Here is a 17,887-nt window from a genome sequence, read left to right as displayed (position 1 = left end):
CTCCTTAGTAGTTTTAATGTCATGTAGCTGAAGCATCTCTCATTATTCCCTCCTTCCTTTCTTCCTGGAGTTACAATTTTCTCTGGGAAATGTGTCTGGGATATTTTTTTTCTTGATCATTATGATTTCCATGGAGCAGTAAGCTGTAGCAGAAGGATATATTTTAGTTTTGCAGTGACTCAAAATGCCTCTAAAAGCTATAGAATTCAAACTCAAGTTTGTTGTCCTGAACTAAAATATTTTCTTTGGATATTCTTGAATGAAAGAGTGGAAAATTAAGAAGTTTTCATTACAAATTTCTGAGACAGGCTACTTTAAACTGTATTAATGCATTGAAATAATTGGACTATAAATGCCAATGAACTGTATTCATTTGGAGTAATATTTCAGTTGTGTTTGGGATATCTTTTGCTTAGTGAAAAGTTTATGAACTCCTAATATCTGCAAAGAAATCACAGCCTGTGGTATTTTTAGCCAAACACTCCGGGAACCATTTATTTGCCATCCTGCAGTGTGAGATTCTAATGTTAAAGGAATAACAATAACAAAATTGCAGCCCTTTCCCAGAACAGTTTATGAGATACAGCAGAGACTAGAGATGAGATAATAATATGAATATATTCTGTAGTCAGCTGATGATATGCTATTCTACAAAGCTGCATTTTAAGGAGCATTACAGAGAAAACAAAAAACCAATTGGAATGTTTTATATTATATTATTTTTGAAGTAACTTTTTTGAGCACTATAAAAGTTCTTATTTCAGTGGTGCAGTCACATCAGCATCGGCTCTGCCAAATTCAGATTGGACTGACAACTACAAGCCATGAGTGACTCTGGTTTCTCAGGTAAGACAGGCAGCTTCCTTTAGCCTGCTGGTGAGTAGTTTTGGGAAGGGACAACTGCCACCACCCACTCCTAATATTGAGGGTATCTGTAGTTTCAGTACTCACAGACAGCAACCAAAATCTTAGAGAAACACAGGCCATTATGGGACCTGCAGGCAGAGGTACATGGGGTTCCAGGCTGGCCACTCTCTGGAAATGTTGTGGCATTGGCCTGTCCTGGCAGAACTGGGCACGGCTCTGTGGGATCTCCCCTGTTTGGGAATCTAGTCCTGGCCTGTGGGTCTGATGCTGCAGCTAAGGGAAGCTGCCTGTCCTTGAGCAGAGCACCAAGAGCTGTCAGGAAGCATGTTGGCTAACTCAGTATGGATCAAGCGGGAATTCCACAGCACAAAATGATCCCGTGTGGATATTTCAGCAGCTCTGAGGCACCAGGCAGAGGGCAGCAGAGGCCATGAGCTGCTGAGCACACCCATGTTACCTGGACATACTGGAGCTCATCACACCTTCATCTGCCGACAGCATGGGACTGGTTGCGGATGAGATTGAAATGCTACAACACAATGTCCTTAAAAGCTTTCTTGGACCTTTTGGTAGAGCACAGTGTCTGCACGGTTTCCTGATTACATGGACATTATTCACCATGACCGTGCTTTTCTGCTCTCTGATCAAGATAAAAGGTTCATAATTTTCTCTGTACTCACAACCTCTCCCATGAAAGGGAATGCAGCACACCAGGGAAGCTCCCAAACAAATTACTGTATGCCTTGCACTAACTTCCATTTTCTCCAGGTGAGATAGTAGCATTTGACCAGGCCCAGACATTGGAAAAACAAAGTAATTATACAGTTTGAAATGTGGGAATCGCATCTAAGATACTTAGAAGCAGAATTTTTATTTTATTTGTTCTGCCTCTCTCCTTTCCTTTCTGTTAAGTACTGCCAAGAGAAAATTTTGATGTAATCAAAACAAACAAACAACCCCCATACCAAAGCCAAATATTTCCCCCCTAAAAAATATTTAAAAAATGCCAACAACAACAAACCCAAAAAAGAAACCAGGAAATATTGAACAAAATAATTATGGCTATTCTCCATCAATTTTAGCTTGTTTTTGGTCCTTATCCAGGTTGATAGCAGGTTCTGCAGCAGGGGAGTCAATTAGGACTAAAATTGTCTTTTATCTTTATGATGTGTTTGACAGGATGCTTTACACAGAACTGACCTAAGTGATTCTCCTTGAACAGTGCCATCCTCTGATCAAAGAAAGCCCTGTACTCCATGAATCTGAGCAGTACAAAATGTCTCCCTACTTTTCCCTAATTATAGAATTACAGATTTGTTTAGGTTGGAAAAGACCTCTTAGACTATTGAGTCCAACCATAACCAGACCACTGCCAAGTCCACTAGTAAACCATGTGCCAAGTACCAAATTTACACATCTTTTAAATACCTCCAGGAATGATGACTTCGGAACTGGGCAGCCTGTGCCAGGACTTGGCAACCTTTTGTGTGCAGAAATTTTTCCTAATGTCCAATTTAAAACATCCCTAGCATAACCTGAGGTTGTTTGTTCCTGTCCTGCCACTTGTTACTTGGGAGAAGAGGCAAATCCACACCTGGCTACAGCCTCCTTTCAGGGAATTGCAGAGGGATAAGGTCTCTCCTGTCCCTCTTTTTCTCCAGGCTGAATAATCCCAGCTCCCTCAGCTGCTTCTCATCAGACTTGTGCTACAGACACATCACCAGCTCCATTTCCCTTCCCTGCACACAGTCCAGCACCTCAACATCTTTCTTGACAATTGTACAAGAAGTTCTGCAGGCTCTGAGGGCATGTCTTTTGTTCTCTGTCTCCAGGTCCAGAACTGTGACCCTGTGCTGTCCCATGTGTGTTTGACATCCCCACTCTCTTCCATACGTCCTCACTCCAGCTGTCACACATAACCAGAGGATGCAGAGAAGCTGACAGGGACAATATGTAGAAGTGATGGATGTTTAGGAGGATACAGGTTTTTTTTTGTGGTAGAAGATGGCTTTCCTGGTTTATGTGAGAAACTCAGAGGTCTCTCTCAGGAATATTAGTGCAAGGAATAAAATTTCTTGCAGCATATCTACAGGAGAAATAACAGTTTTAACCTCAGGTGGTATTTCTCAATCCCTTTTATCACAACACTCATGGAATATTTTTTGGGGAAAAGGACCTTTCTGGACATTGCTACTGTATTGCACAAGCAATAATAACATTATTGGAACACTAAATAGAAGTTAGGTAATTTTTATATATATATATATATATATATTTCTTGCTTAATTTTGGGGATGTATCTAGCCACTGCAGTTATTTCATGTGCAATCAGTTGGGAAACTTGTGTCTAAAGGCCTGCATTTGCCAGTACCAACTGCTAATCCCTGTATAACAAATTAATATGCAGTCACTGCCACCCAACTTGCCCTTTGATCCATAAGTAATTGTCAAATGCTGAAAGTTACTGAGTGTTCTTGCCATCTTTCTTGCAAGTTGCACTAGCACAGTTGCCATAGGTGCTGGAAGTTATTTCCTGGAGGCAGGCTCTGGATGGCAAAGCTGTGAGCAGCATTATCCGAGTGCTTTCTTCCATAGGAGACTCGGATCAATGTGGAGGGGCACTGGTTACGTGTCCCTTCCTCCCTCCCTCAGGGAACTGGTAAAAAAACAACAAAGAACCAGCAGAGAGGCAGGTGTTGAGACAGGGCAGATTAACAGGGCCTGTCAGGGCATGGCCCCAGCTTTAAGTTCAATTTTGAAGGGAATTTCTTGCCACACACAGTGTGTAACTCTAAATCCCCTTGTTCCCTTCATATTAGCAGTATTGCAGTGCAAGTACCCATCATTCAGCTTTCCTTGGAAGTGAGGAGATAAAGCTGCCCTGGACCAGGAAGAAAGGCATGGATCAGACTTCTGGTCCCTGCACTTTATGCATGGCTAATTGTCACTTTGCCACTTTAATAAAACAGATGTTCTCTCTTAGCAGCTTAATGCAATTAGTGTAATACTTCAAAGGGCTGCTGCCCCAGCCACTATGCTGGAGATTGAGGAGTGTGTGACTGGAGGGTTATTAACCTTCTGTGCTACTGCTTGGGGTTTTTTTCCTACTTAAGCTATAGAAAATCAAATACAGAAAAGTCCCCATAATCTTTCTCCGAAGTATTTTTGGATGCATATTTAGGTTGCTAAATCAGCCTCTCAAATCTAAAATGTTACATAAAAGAGCTCTACCTGAGAAAAATCCTGTGAGGAATGATGGTGTAATTGAAGGCTGAGCTGCCAGTCACAGTTTTGGCCAGAGGATGTGTTACCTCCTCTGGGTTATGAGCCATCCTGACCCTCCCTAATGGCCATGTGGCTGCTTCTATTTCAGTCTTCCCTTGGTTTTTATCTGTTTTATCATACAGATTGTTTTCTCTATTTTGTGAAATTTTAAGACTGTGGAATGACTACATAATGCTTTATTTGTATATCCTTGGAGTGGAAAACATGGGCAGCCAGCTACCGGTCTTGCTTTAACTTTGACCAGTTCCTGACCTGTGTTCAGTATTAGTTTTCAGTATTTTCTCAGCCATTTGCTTTTTGATTACAACCCTCCTGTATTTCAAATTGGATGTATTTTTTTGTGATGAACTGTTATGACACACACTTCTGGATGCTTAATTTCTGTCAGACTTTATAGGAGTCTCGTATGGAGTTTGTTTATTTAGGTTGACTTAAAAGAGCTCTGTCATCACTGCCCTGTCATTGTGGTTTTCCTTTCCTTGGCAGTCATCAGCTGTGCTGTGAGGAAACCACTGATAGAGATTGAGATGATAAATTGCTCCAGCTTATGACATTAGCATTGCACTTCACAGTTTTTTGCAATATTTTTGCTGGTGCTTCTCTCAGATGGTTCTAAAAATATGGTATTTGTGAACTTTGTGCTTCTACTTTTACCCCACATGCCTTACCCAAAGGCCTGTACATGCTCCTTTACTCACTGGCAGCAGTTACACAGTGCTGTTGCCGTACAAAAAGGATCCTAATGTAAAGATACTGATTTCAGCCTCTTTTTGTGAAAATGAAAACTGGTTCTTTTTGTCAGGCTTGAACATATATCTTCTAACATCTTTTTACTGTCTTTCCCTGTTGACTTTCTTAACCCTTTGAGGGATTTTGTTATGCAGAAGTTTTGGAGATGATCCCAGATACTTTGTATTTTCCAGCATTATGAAAAATTCATCCAGCTATTCCTTAAGTAGAGGTATCATGCAGTTCCCAGTAGTCTACCCAGAAAACATGGAGTTGCTCTTCTCTTAGGCAAACTTTCTGTCACCAAAGGTCTTGCAGCAATTAGGACCAGGGGTGCCAGTCCCATTTCTGTTGCTTTTTTCATTTTTATTTGGGATATTAACATAAATTTTCTTGTTTCTTCACACACTTTCACACCTGAATTGCAGCCTTAATGCTCCCAGGTTCTATTATTTCATTCCACCTTGTGAATTTTGCAGGTTTCTGAAGACAATTGTGAGCAAAGATTTAAAAAGCGTAGCAATGTATTGTGCAATTTCCACTTCTAAATATTATTTATTTGAAGCCTCACTCAAGGCAATTGACTGCTTCTTTGTGCCTAGTGTATGAACAGTTCCTGTGCTTCAGAGATCCTAATTCTGATATGACATTCCCTCTTGCCAAATGTGTTACAGTTTATTCTTCATATTGAAATATTGATGTCCCAGAGCTGAAATGAAACCTTTGCTTACTCAAGTGTTTCAGGACCATGCTTGTTTGATTGTTGCATTACCTGCACAGCTTTACTTTTGCAAGCATTGTACTAATCTTCCTGAGACTTACTTCACACTGTGATTTTATGTCCACTAAATTCTTACCTTTGGCTTCCTGATAACTCTCATTAAAACTTGCTGGTTTTGCCTCTGTGTTCATTTCTTTGTACTGCTCCTTTTTTTGGCTTACAGTCTTCTAGGTAAGCTGAGTTTTCTGCCAAAAATACAAACCCAGCAAATATTGCTGATAGTCTGTCCAGAGGAGGATGCATCAGACAGGAAAAGGTCCATGTGCATACAAGATCCTGATTTTCTTTCCAGTACAGCTCTTCCAGTGACATTAGGTAGTGGTGGAAGTAACAATTCATGCATCTCGTTTCAGACAGTTGGGGAAGTTTAAAAACACCGGAAAAGGAAAGGTAACAGTAACATCTGGCAGGATAAATTGCTGGGTGGCTCCTTTGGCTTCATCCTGATTCTGACACTGGTGATTTTACTCCAGTTAAACCTGACCCATGTTCTGAAAGAATTCAATTCATTCATTGGTATCAACATACTAATACAATACCAATATGAAACATCTAAAATTAAGCAATGGAATCTGGACTAAACAGAGAAGAGATGAACATGGTTTCATTTAGTCTATTCATGAAATTTATGTAATTTCTTCTAGCTTCAGTTGTCTGCACATTGAACTTTCTTCCTTTTTTTTTCCAAGATTTTTTAAAATTTGAAACTGATATTTTGGTTTGAAGAAACAAAATTTTCCAATTTTATGTTTTGTTGATTTCAGCCACATAATGGGCAATGGTACCTAATTTGCACCAGTTTTAGCAAAGCCATGGAAGCCACCTCAGCCCAATTCCCACCATGATGTCCATTATATGCACAGATAAGGTGATCAAAGATACTCATCCGTGCTGCCTTCTCTGTATAACACAGGCACGTGTGTACCCACAAAAGCTGCAAAGCCTGGCCAGCTGAAGGAGATGAATGGCTACCACTGAGTCACATTACTTTCTTCATGCTGCCAGGTTTGCAAAATACCGCATTTATGTCTGCGTTGGAGGGCACAGCAGCTTCTTGTTCAGACTTGAACTCACTTTTAGTGAAGACACTTTCTCTTCACAATGCAAGATTGAATCCTCTGGTTACTGGCACACAGAGCTTTCCCCGATCTGTGCTTCAAACTCAGTGTGAATCCCTTCATTAGCAGAGGAGAGATTTTTAATGTGTCCTGTAAACTTATTGAGAACTGGTAATAATAGCCATGATTCTGAAACTGACTAAAACAATGTAGACAATAAACCAAGGTACATGAAGCTTTCAACTAGGTTACATTAAAAAAAGTATATAAAGAATTGGAATTTCATATTTATTTTATTTTTTAATATAAAAAATGTAATGTGATTTTAAAAATTATTTAATTGTTATGTGAGGTTTTAAGCACTGTGTCATTAGTGCTCACTTGGTGGAATGTTTCTTTCTTCCATTTACTGGAAAAAACATGTTTGAATGCTCAAAGCCAATTTTTCAGATATCACATGTAGCAATCTCATCTTCTAATTACATCTTTAGTGCTTAACTACACTTGATTTTTCCTGTGTAAACTGTGTGTACTGGCAGGCAAATTTGAATTTACAACCACATTTAAATAATGCTTTTGATGAAAATGCCTGGAACGTCTTACCTATTGTAAGTACATACTATATATCCAATCTAACCTATTGTAAATATATACTGTGTACTATTGTAACTATATTCTAGGTAATTGTGTAGCCTAACCTATATGTAACAATCATAACCTGAATGAAGTCATTCTAAGGTGAATCACTAAGTATGTTTTTAAAGTTCCCAAGGCAGATGAAACTGAGTTTCACCCATCTCATGTCCGGTGGTCAGCAAGGGCTCTCACCTTGTGTCACTCCAATCCAGATCTCCCAATAGACACCAGCAGTTCCCTGACACACTCTTCAGGAAAAATACCTTGAGTATCAGTGATTCCACATTCCAATACTGAGGCTTGCTGAAAGCAGAGAGATGTGCTGATCAGGGATCAGTTTGGTACATCTCACTATGGCAAACAGATGGGGTGCAGCAAAAAGGCAGGCATTGATGAAGAGGAGGGAGGGACAGAGGGAGGGAAAGGAACTGAGACTTTATAGAACTCAGTCTGCAGACAAAACTGGTGGAACAAGAAGCAAGGTTACTTTTTCCCAGCTCCAGTACCTCCTTTTTTATAGAGACAGCTATAAATCACCAGATAAATTAGCTCAGAAATGCTAACAATAACTCAAGGTTTTATAGTCCTGATAATTTTTTTGTTAATTGTTGAGTTTTTCAGGCTGCGAAAAGCTTCCAAACAATTCCCTCCTGGACCAACTCCTCTCCCACTGCTTGGAAACTTGGTGCACTTGAACTTTCAGTTTCATCGGGATCTTCTGATGGAGGTACTTCTTTTAATATGTTCTTAATTGGTTATTTTTAGCCATTACTTTAAAAAGTGTGATTAATTGAAGTTTTTAAGTCTGTGAAATTTACAGACAAGGTGTGGACATATAAAGATCAATTGATTCCTACATTTGAGTCATCTTCTTATGTGGAATATGTTGTCTTCATGAGAAACTTAATGCCCTTAAGAATCAAGTCAGTTTGGGGAGAGAGTTTATGACTTGTTATTAAGTTAGAGAATAGCAATAATCTAAAAGATGCTTCTGCATTGCTAAGTGTGAAGCTGTATCCACTACAGTGATAGCTATATCTGCTATCCCTACATGATATCTTTTAAAATTCTCACTGGTATTGCCTAATTTGATCACAAAGTGGGTAATATGGTGCATCATGCTTGTAGTACAGAAAGGGCATTTGCTCCCCATCTTCCTACAGCTCCTGAAAACTGTTTGCCACTTGTTGTTATCAACAGCTGTGGTAATTCCTCTAATGGTTTGTAGGTGACCTCTAGTTCAGGTGGATGCCTGAGAGCACACAGGGGCCAGTGAGTGCAGAGCAGACTCAGGTTGTGATGCTCTAGCAGGGAGAGGAAAGCCAGAATCTAAAAAAATATGAGGAGAAGCAAGTATCTGGTGTGATCAATTTGATTCAATTTTCGTGGCACCTCAGACACTGTCTGCAACCTTATTTATATCATTGTGGGTGTGCTGGAGCAAAGTCCATACTTGTAAAAAGCTTTTTCATGCATGATTTGAGTTCCTCTGCCATACACTCATCCCTGCTTGGATACGTCTGCTGTGTGCAATGTAAGTGCTCTCAGTGCTGTGAGGAAACCCTGGACTCAAATGCAGCCCACTGGCACTTCATGGTTGTTGGTTAATTTCCGTGTCCATGCCCTTTCCTGGAGCATGTAGATGGTGCAGGTATTATCAGCTTATTTCATTTTGCAAAGGCAGGACTCGCTGGAGGCACAGAGCCCCAGGGTGGTGTGGAGTGTGGCTCTTAAATTAACAAGGTACAAAATGTTTGGGTTGCAGGTGATGCATAAAGCACAAAGTTTTCTTTCTTTTACTGCAGAGTTGCTGCAGAATGTGCTTTGAAAAGACAATAACTTCCCCTGGGGTAAATAAAATTAGCTGCTGAAAGCCTTATTCTCAGCAAAACAACAGCTTCTTCCTGCTTCTATCTACATGGGGATGATGTTTTCAGCACAAAACTGTCCACTGGGCTGGTGAATAGCAGGTGCAGTGTCTGTTTGAGATCTATATATGGGAATTCATCTGTTCTTTTTCTGGCACCTTTTCCACTTACAGCTGGCAAAAACTCATGGTAACATGTATACTCTGTGGTTCGGGTGGGTCCCAGTGGTGATACTGAATGGATTTCAAGCAGTGAAGGATGGCATGACCACACACCCTGAAGATGTTTCCGGGAGGCTGGTGTCACCTTTCTTCAGAGCATTGGCCAAAGGAAAAGGTGAGATTTTCCTGGCATAAATAGTGTAAAGGAATGTTGACTTGAAAATTATTCTGCCTTTTTAGACTCTGCCCTCCCATTCAGAATACTGTTCAAGTCCTCCACTGACTTTTGAGAATTTCCTACTGTTTGCCATGCTGTCATTTGCACTGAGTTTCCCTAGCCTAGGAAACACTCCATGTTGTTTCTATGTGACCTTTTTGCTGTATTCAAGATTTATGTATATGATCCAACCAAGAGCCCAACAATCTTTCCCTCATCACAGACTAATCCATTGTGGTACACAGGATTTTGCTGTACATCACATGAATGCAATGTTTGTTTGGTAACTGTATACATTATGGTTGCCAAACACTTTCCATCATGAGCAAGTCTTATAAAATCCTATTTCAGATTTCACATTTCTGTACTTGCGGACACTCCCAAACATTTTGTGAATACACTTTGATTGTGAGAGTACCTCCAACACAGGAAAACCCACTTATTCTTAAGAGTTTTCCAGCAGTTTGCACTCTTTTTTTTCCTGCCCCTGCATTTGCTTGACTAAAGCTAACAGATTGTTTAGAGTTGGGTGAAGCCTCACCTTCACAGCAGCAGTTCAGGGCTCTTCAAATGATCAGGAGTGCAATCTAGCAATTAATGGAGTGCTGTCTCTTCCAGGATAGAAACACAGCCCAAATGTCCCTTATCTTTCACCTTCATCGCCTCAGCCTACAAACATCACATTAATTGATCTATATCTCCACAAACATACCTTGTTCTGAACTCTACTCTGTGGAAATTCATCCAGTTATTCATGTCTTGAGTGTGATTACTTGAGTATGGCTAAAGCAGATCTCCTAAAAAGTCATCTTAAGGTGTTTCAGGGTTTTTAAGACATCAAGAAATGGAGCAGTCAGAAAATCCTTAGATTGCTCTTTTCAATTAACTACATTCAATATTAAGAACAGTGGTCTAGTTATAGTTTGGGTATATTAGGCTATGATTTTTGGTTATCAGTAACTTCACCTCAAGATATTTGTATCACAGTATATCCCCTGATTTACTCCATGTATTTCATAATATATACTTAAATGAATTGTTCGTATCTATGGAAAATATTAACATGCCAGGAAACACCCTCAGGTATTATACTTGCAAGTGGTCGCTCCTGGAAGCAGCAGAGACGTTTTGGAATAATGACTCTGCGCAATTTGGGAATGGGGAAAAAAGGCCTGGAGCATCGTGTGCAAGAGGAGGCCTCTCACCTGGTGGAGTTTTTTGTGAACCTAAAAGGTATCTTACCTGCTAAGAAATCAGGCACCTTTCAGTCTGGATATGGATCCATATCTTCAGTATGCAAACTTACCAATGCACAAGAGCAGATAGAGCCTAGAATCACAATTATTTATTTCTTATATAACTCTTCATACATCTAGTGAAGCTGGAAACCTCTGAAATTCCACCTCCATGGGCTGATAATTTGTCTGTGATATTTTGTACAATGACATGGTGCTGCTGAACTGCACAGCTAACCCATTCTCAGGCTGCCTGCCATGGGTAACTGAAAACTATTGCAGAGCTTACTAATTTCCTTAAATTTCAATGACATTGGGTGCCCTGCATATTTTAATATATATCTGGCAAAGTAACTATTGGCAAGAGAAACAAAGAAAGTAGGAGGTGGGAGGGAACTTCAGTGGATTATCAGGTTAATCCTAGAGTCCATGACAGGATGATTTGTATCCAAATAATTTTTTATGAATATCTGTTTCATAACATCAGAAAAAAATCATCAGGTAGAGATATGATCTACTGCTTACAGCTGAGACTGTAACAATTCCATTATATTTACTTTGCAGTCCTTGTCTGTCCATTCTTTTTTAGACCTTCCCATATTCTTCCAGGTTTTCGTTGTAATTAGTTTTTTACATTTTTTAACATGTCTGTCACTGACTCTCCTTAGTTCATCTCCAGTGGCACTACCTCCTCACACTCTCTTTTCTGCCTCCTCACAGCTGAGGAAAGCAGATTTGATGTGATAGCTTAGAACAGATCTTAGCTGTACAACACTATTTCACAGGAAGGGCTGTGAAATTGTTTTAGAGCTACGAGGAAACAGTTTAACAGTGTCCTTTGTTCTAAGACTATGTTTTATTTTCATTAATTTATATTAGTGCCACATCTCTGTACTCATTCACATCCCAGCTGGATAAAGAGAACATTTTATTAAATCTTTAATAACATCTAGTCCTATCTGTATAAGGAACACCTGAAAAAAACCACTGAGAGTGAATTCCAATTACTGTGTTTGCAGGAAGACCTGTGGATCCTTCTTTCCCTCTCTTCCATTCTATTTCAAATGTAATTTGTGCTGTGGTTTTTGGATATCACTTCTCTGATGAGGACAAAACCTTCCATGAGCTGATCCGTGCTACAGAGAAAATATTCAGGTTTGCAGGCAGCTTTGTTCATCAGGTGAGTAAATCATATGCTGGTTTTTTTTCTGAAATAGGTAGAAAGTGAAAGAGCAGATACAAAAATGTATCTTCACTAAATACAGAGCAACAGGCAAATACAGGCTGGGAGCTAAGAAGTGTCCTTGGGGAGGGATCTTATGACTGCATCCTTGGTTTAAGGCCATTTTTAAGAACTCTCTTGGTTTTTTTGCAGGCTTAGGGGCTTTAAGTCTTTTGGTATTTCTATTAACAGAGACCTCTAAATTTAATTTGAAACTGGAGTTGGTAATAGATTTGAATTCTGCAGTGTTGCTCCTCCCACTTCTATTTACTTCTCCAGAAATGGGTATCATTGAACTCTTCTGCTTTTTATCACTCTAAAAATCATATGCTGAAAATTTTCTTTTTTCCCCTACCTCACAAATAATAAAATATTCATTATTAATATTTTCCTTACTGTGTTATAGCTCACCATTCACACATTGCAAATACATACATTCTCTGACAGTTTCACAATTCAAGTTCTGTCAGAGATTTTATTGTAGCTTCTTCCCAGAAAATACCACAAAGACCAACTTTGCACTTGAGACATTCCTCATGAATTAGACTTTGTGGTTTAGACCCTTAAAGAGGGACAAGCTGTGTGTAATGAGGAATGTGGATGGCATAGCAGATTTAACTGGCATTTGAATTTTATAGGAAAAGGCAAACTAAAATGCTGATATGGCAGTAAACCATTCAACAAATCTGTCATATGAAACTAGCACTATACAACTTTTCCGCAGTTGAAAATACAAAAGTAGATTAAATTTGTGGATGATTAAAACCAGGAGACTTTAAGATGCAGAGGAGGTTCAGAACATCTTGCTGCAAGAGTTAGTAAGTGCTGTGGATTGGAGTTATGAGAATGGAAAAAATTGTATTAGTACAAAATGAAATTACAAAACATTCTAGGAATTAATAAGATATTAATTAATGAGATTAATTATTCTAAGCTCACTTACTATGAGTTTACAACATGCAAAGGTTAAGAGGAAAGGGATTGGTAAACTAACAGATAACAGAATGAAAAAGGCAAACAGGATCTTAGGGTATTTCTAGCACTATTTTCCTTTTAGATTCAGTGAAGTGTTATAGTAGGTTCTGAAGTGTAATAATCTGTGAGACATATTCTAGGGTCTTGGACAACTTTTGCTGTGATTCTGGAGAATTGGTAATTAAGTAACCTACAAATTGTCACTTAGAGAGACTCTGCTTGTTAGCTCTGAAAGAACAAGGAGAGGAGATAGAACTGCTCTTTGCTGGGCAGGGTGGAATGGCAGATGCTGCACAGACAAAGCTATCTAAGACAGAGAACAGTACTTAGAGCTGAAAAATGTGTGTGTAAATACACTCAGCAGGCTGAGGATGTAATATTGTTTATCATAAATAACACCAATTATTACTCCTTAGCAGTCACGAGGACTCTGACTGGGAAAACTAAATTAGCCCTTATCTCAGACTGATACCCACTCCTTAATTCCTTTTGTGAGCTCCAAAAATTCCTGCAGTTACTTGAGGCTGCAGACCTGTTAATCTTAGTAGCCCCATTGTATCCAGAAAGGATGTCCTTACATTTTGAGCATATGGGAGCTGGGGTCTCCGACTGTGCAGGAGTGAGGTCATATAATGATCTTCATTAGCCAAATAAACTTAGAGGCATGAGCAGAGTGTTGTCAGAATTGCTTTGACCCCTGGAATTGTGTCAAATTACTATTAAAGCTCTTCCACATGATGGCAAAAATCTGCTCAAAGCAATGCTGATTGATTTATTCCACTATCAATATTTCTGGGCAGGACATTTCAGCCTTTTGGTGTATCTAAAAGCAGCTTTGTCAGTGACATTCATGGTACCTCTTGTGTGTCACTCCCACAGATGTACGAAATCCTGCCCTGGCTGCTGTGTCACCTTCCTGGGCCTCATAAGAAGGCGTTGGCTTGCTATGATGTCCTGAGTTCTTTTGCAAGGAGGGAGATCAGAAGACATGTAGAGAGAGGGATACCAGCTGAACCACAGGATTTCATTGACTTTTACCTGGCTGAGATTGAGAAAGTAAGTGTTTGTTCTGGGTGATGATATTGTTACGAAGCAGTAACAGCATCATCACCCAGATGGTGATGGTTTTAATGGTCAAACAGACCATTAAATCACTCAGTGTGACCCTTCCATCATAGTCTCTTACATTTCATAAGCTTCTTAACATGAATACAGTATCTTGGGATTTACATGCCTCAGAAAGGCGTTCAGTTTTGTATGTTGGTTGCATTAGTGAATTACCATCAAGTATGATAAGGGGTGAACCCATGAGCTCTCACTGCTTTCCATAAATATCCATTAGAATGCCTTAATCCTGTAATAAATATGAGACTGTTTATTCCTGTAGGCTACATAACTTTGGTAGACCACCTCATCTTCTACTGTGAAGCTCGTGTTTACAGTGGGATTAAACACACTTGCACAAATCACTTCCCTGAAATAGCAGGCATGCTTCTTTGGGATCCAGCATGTGTGCTCCAGCACCGGCTGTCCTTGTGCCACATAACTGCCTGGTTTCTCCCTTGGCAGGCAACCATTATCCCTATGTTACCTCTAATTTCCCCACTGTTTGGGGCATGGCTGGCTTGGCCCCTATATTCAAATTGGACACCATAGAAAACAATTCCACAAACAATGCCATAATCAGCATTAATATTCTTCATTGCTCAGGCTATTATTTTCCATAGTAAGATGTGACTCTGAGCTAGAGAGGCTCTGCCAAGAGCACTATGGCTTCTGCTTCAAACTTTCAGGAGGTAAAGGAAGCATCTCTTTCCTAGGGTAGATGAAGTTTACATAGTTTCTACCTCTGGCCATAAGCTTTCAGCTAGTCAGGCTGCTGTGTCCTCACAGTGTTGGCTCATGGGCTCAGAAAGGAGCTGATACATCATCTTTTGTGATTAAGTTATCAAGCATAGAATTCCCTTTTTCTGATGAAAGAATAATCCACCTCATGAAAGACAGCAATGCAGACTTACTGTGCCTATTTGGGAAACTACTAAACTCTTATTATGCATCAAAAACTGTAATTTTGACTATTCTTTGTGCACATGCCAGCTGTGGAAGTCCCACAGCTCTCACACAGAGGGGCATACAGGATAACCACATTTTTATGCTTTAACTTCAACTTTTTATCACCATCTACAGTCTAAAGAGGGGGCCAAGCCCAAGTATGATGAAGAGAATTTGGTATATGTCATAAATGATCTTTTCCTTGGTGGATCAGAGACCTCAAGCACTACATTATACTGGGGACTGCTCTATATGGTGGTGAATCCAGGCATCCAAGGTGAGAATGGTGGGGTTTTCCTGTTTATTTTTACTATCCTGTACTAAACTCAGGCACTAAATAATATTAAATCACAAGATACAAACCTAATGTACTATGTTGAAATAATAAATTTTTCTATTGCTCCAAGAAAAGTGTCCAGCTAAATTATTTTATGCATTTTTCTCCTCTGAAGTGGTGAATATTTCTCCACAGCAAAAGTGCAGAAGGAGCTGGATGCTGTTCTGGATCCTTCCCAGTTAATTTGTTATGAGGATCGGAGAAAACTGCCCTACACAAACGCTGTGGTTCACGAGATTCAGCGCTACAGCAACATTGTCTTTGTTGGCGTCCCCAGATTGTGTGTGAGGAACACAACACTACTGGGATTCCCTGTCAAAAAGGTACAGACACATTTTCATCTTCTTTCTTTGGAAGAGAGTCATTCCAGTTTTGTAACCAATTTTCCCTCAATAAACTACTTTCTGTTAAACTCAGGAATGTGGTGCCTGAGGAAGTGTTACTGTTTGTGGCTCCAGGAATGAAAGAAGTCTTTTACCTAACATGTAGGTGCTCTATAGCTGATAAGACCTATGCCAGGGAAGCCTCAAGTTCCTGCCCATCATCACAACTGCAGAGACCAGCTCTGCATGGCAAGGGATGGACTGAGAGGAGAAACTGGTTTGCCAAAGCACTGGTTAAGACATCCCTGCCCAGCTTGGCACTCGCTCAAATGCCAACAAGCAACAGTTTTATCCATCAGGCATGAACTGATGGCTAACAGGCACTTGTATTTGGAACTGAAACAACAGTTTCTTCTTTGCAGGGCACCATTGTTATACCCAATATAGCATCTGTTCTGTACGACCCTGAGCAGTGGGAGACACCTCGACAGTTCAACCCTGGCCATTTTCTGGATAAAGAAGGAAACTTTATACCTCGAGAAGCTTTCTTACCATTCTCAGCAGGTAAATGCACTGACAGTCTGAACTGACCTGACAGATGAGATGATGAATACAGAAGCATGAGATTATGGTATTTCTTCAGATAACATCTTCTATATCTGCTGTTTGCTGCTTTTAAAGAACATTCCTGGCTTGTTTCTGCCAAAGGAGAGGCTTCTGTCCTGTCAGACCCCAAACTGTTCATAGGACACTGTGGTGGGAATCCTCAAACTCCCAAACCTCTTGGGCTGGCTGCATGCTGCAGTCATACACAGGTTTTGTCTGTAGTATTTTTTACACATAGCTATTTTTCTGAGAAGTAATTTGTCTGATGTGTACTGGACTTAATTGCAATCCCTTTTAAAGAAACAAGCTGAAAGAAAAGCAGAAGGCATCCTGATAAATACAGGTTTACATTCTTGCTTACAGTACTGAAAATCCAGTTGCAAAAGAAGGAAACAAGGTAACAATGCACAGTTAGTAATCATACCTAGCAGTAAAGTATCTGCTAGTGGTTTTGTTTTAGTTTGTTGATAGTCACTCAAATGACCATACAGAAGTCGTTCCTTAGTTCAAATGGCTTGTTCTTTCCTTGTATTTGTCTGCTTTCTGGAAAATTAAACATAATATTCACCTTCTGCTCACACTATTGCCAAGGAATTGGAATCCTGGGAAATGAACAGTAGGCATCATGCTTTGCTTATAAAGTGACCAAGCTTCTGTTCAACTGCAAATGCCACTACTAAGTAATTTTGCTCTGTTGATGTTAACTCACTAAAGCATGTGCAAACAGCTGGCAGATTTTTTGTGTGTGGTCCTGAAGTTCAAAATCTTCTGTAAAAGCAAAACAGTTTTTTTCTGTCAGGTCAAGAAAGGAATTATGTTGGCACCTCATGGATTCTCATTGAGATTTTGTGTCTCCTAACCTAAGACATTCTATGGAATCTTTTTGAGAGGGAATTCACATAGTTTCAGTTCTGTGGCTTTCATGGTGCTCTCCTTAAACAAAACAAAACCCATGTCTGCTTTCAACAGGAATGAACTAGGTGATTATGAAACTGAAAAATTCCTAGATATTCACTATCCTTTCCTCTCTGCTCTGCAGGGCACCGGGTGTGTTTGGGGGAGCACTTAGCAAGGACCGAGCTCTTCATTTTTTTTGCCAGCCTGCTGCGGGCGTTCACCTTCCGGCTCCCTGAGGGAGTGACAGAGATCAACACTGAGCCCCTTCTGGGGGGCACTCTGCAGCCTCACCCCTACAGGGTTTGTGCCATTCCACGCTAGGCTGCAGCAGCCACAGGCCAGCATGAGACAGCCACCTTTACCTCCATGAATTTCCTCTCAAGTGTATAAACCTCCTGGCTACTGATATTAGTCTATCCCAGCATTATTCAGAAAGTGGATTCAAGCCAAGATCCAGACCATTTTTTGGTCTGGTCTTTGCGAAAGTCACAGATATTCTCACAGGGATCTTGGCCGTATTCACTTCTCTGAGAACACTTGAAGCCAGATGCTGTGGCTCCCAGCTGAAGCCATGCTGTGTCTCCTTGTCCTAGTCAAGCAAAATCATCCTCATTCTCAGTCCTGAGCAATCCTCAGGA

At 40.1% G+C, this 17,887-nt stretch overlaps 1 protein-coding gene across 1 annotated transcript; it reads left to right on the top strand.

Moving 5' to 3' along the window:
- Positions 1-7,912: 7,912 nt before the first annotated feature.
- LOC102105134 (cytochrome P450 2J6-like) lies at positions 7,913-17,570 on the top strand. The gene is made up of 9 exons (XM_005525019.2): positions 7,913-8,083; positions 9,398-9,560; positions 10,686-10,835; positions 11,857-12,017; positions 13,914-14,090; positions 15,222-15,363; positions 15,559-15,746; positions 16,169-16,310; positions 17,392-17,570. Exons 1-9 carry the CDS (start codon positions 7,913-7,915, stop codon positions 17,568-17,570), a joined length of 1,473 nt encoding a protein of 490 aa, XP_005525076.2.
- The last annotated feature ends 317 nt before the right edge of the window (positions 17,571-17,887 follow it).

The sequence above is a fragment of the Pseudopodoces humilis genome, chromosome 11 (assembly GCF_049639895.1).
Source record: "Pseudopodoces humilis isolate 2021_Gansu_Grassland_sample_001 chromosome 11, ASM4963989v1, whole genome shotgun sequence".
NCBI classification, from domain to species: domain Eukaryota; kingdom Metazoa; phylum Chordata; class Aves; order Passeriformes; family Paridae; genus Pseudopodoces; species Pseudopodoces humilis.
The sequence above is the reverse complement of the archived record's forward strand: the minus strand, read 5'-3'. Positions and strand labels throughout refer to the sequence as shown.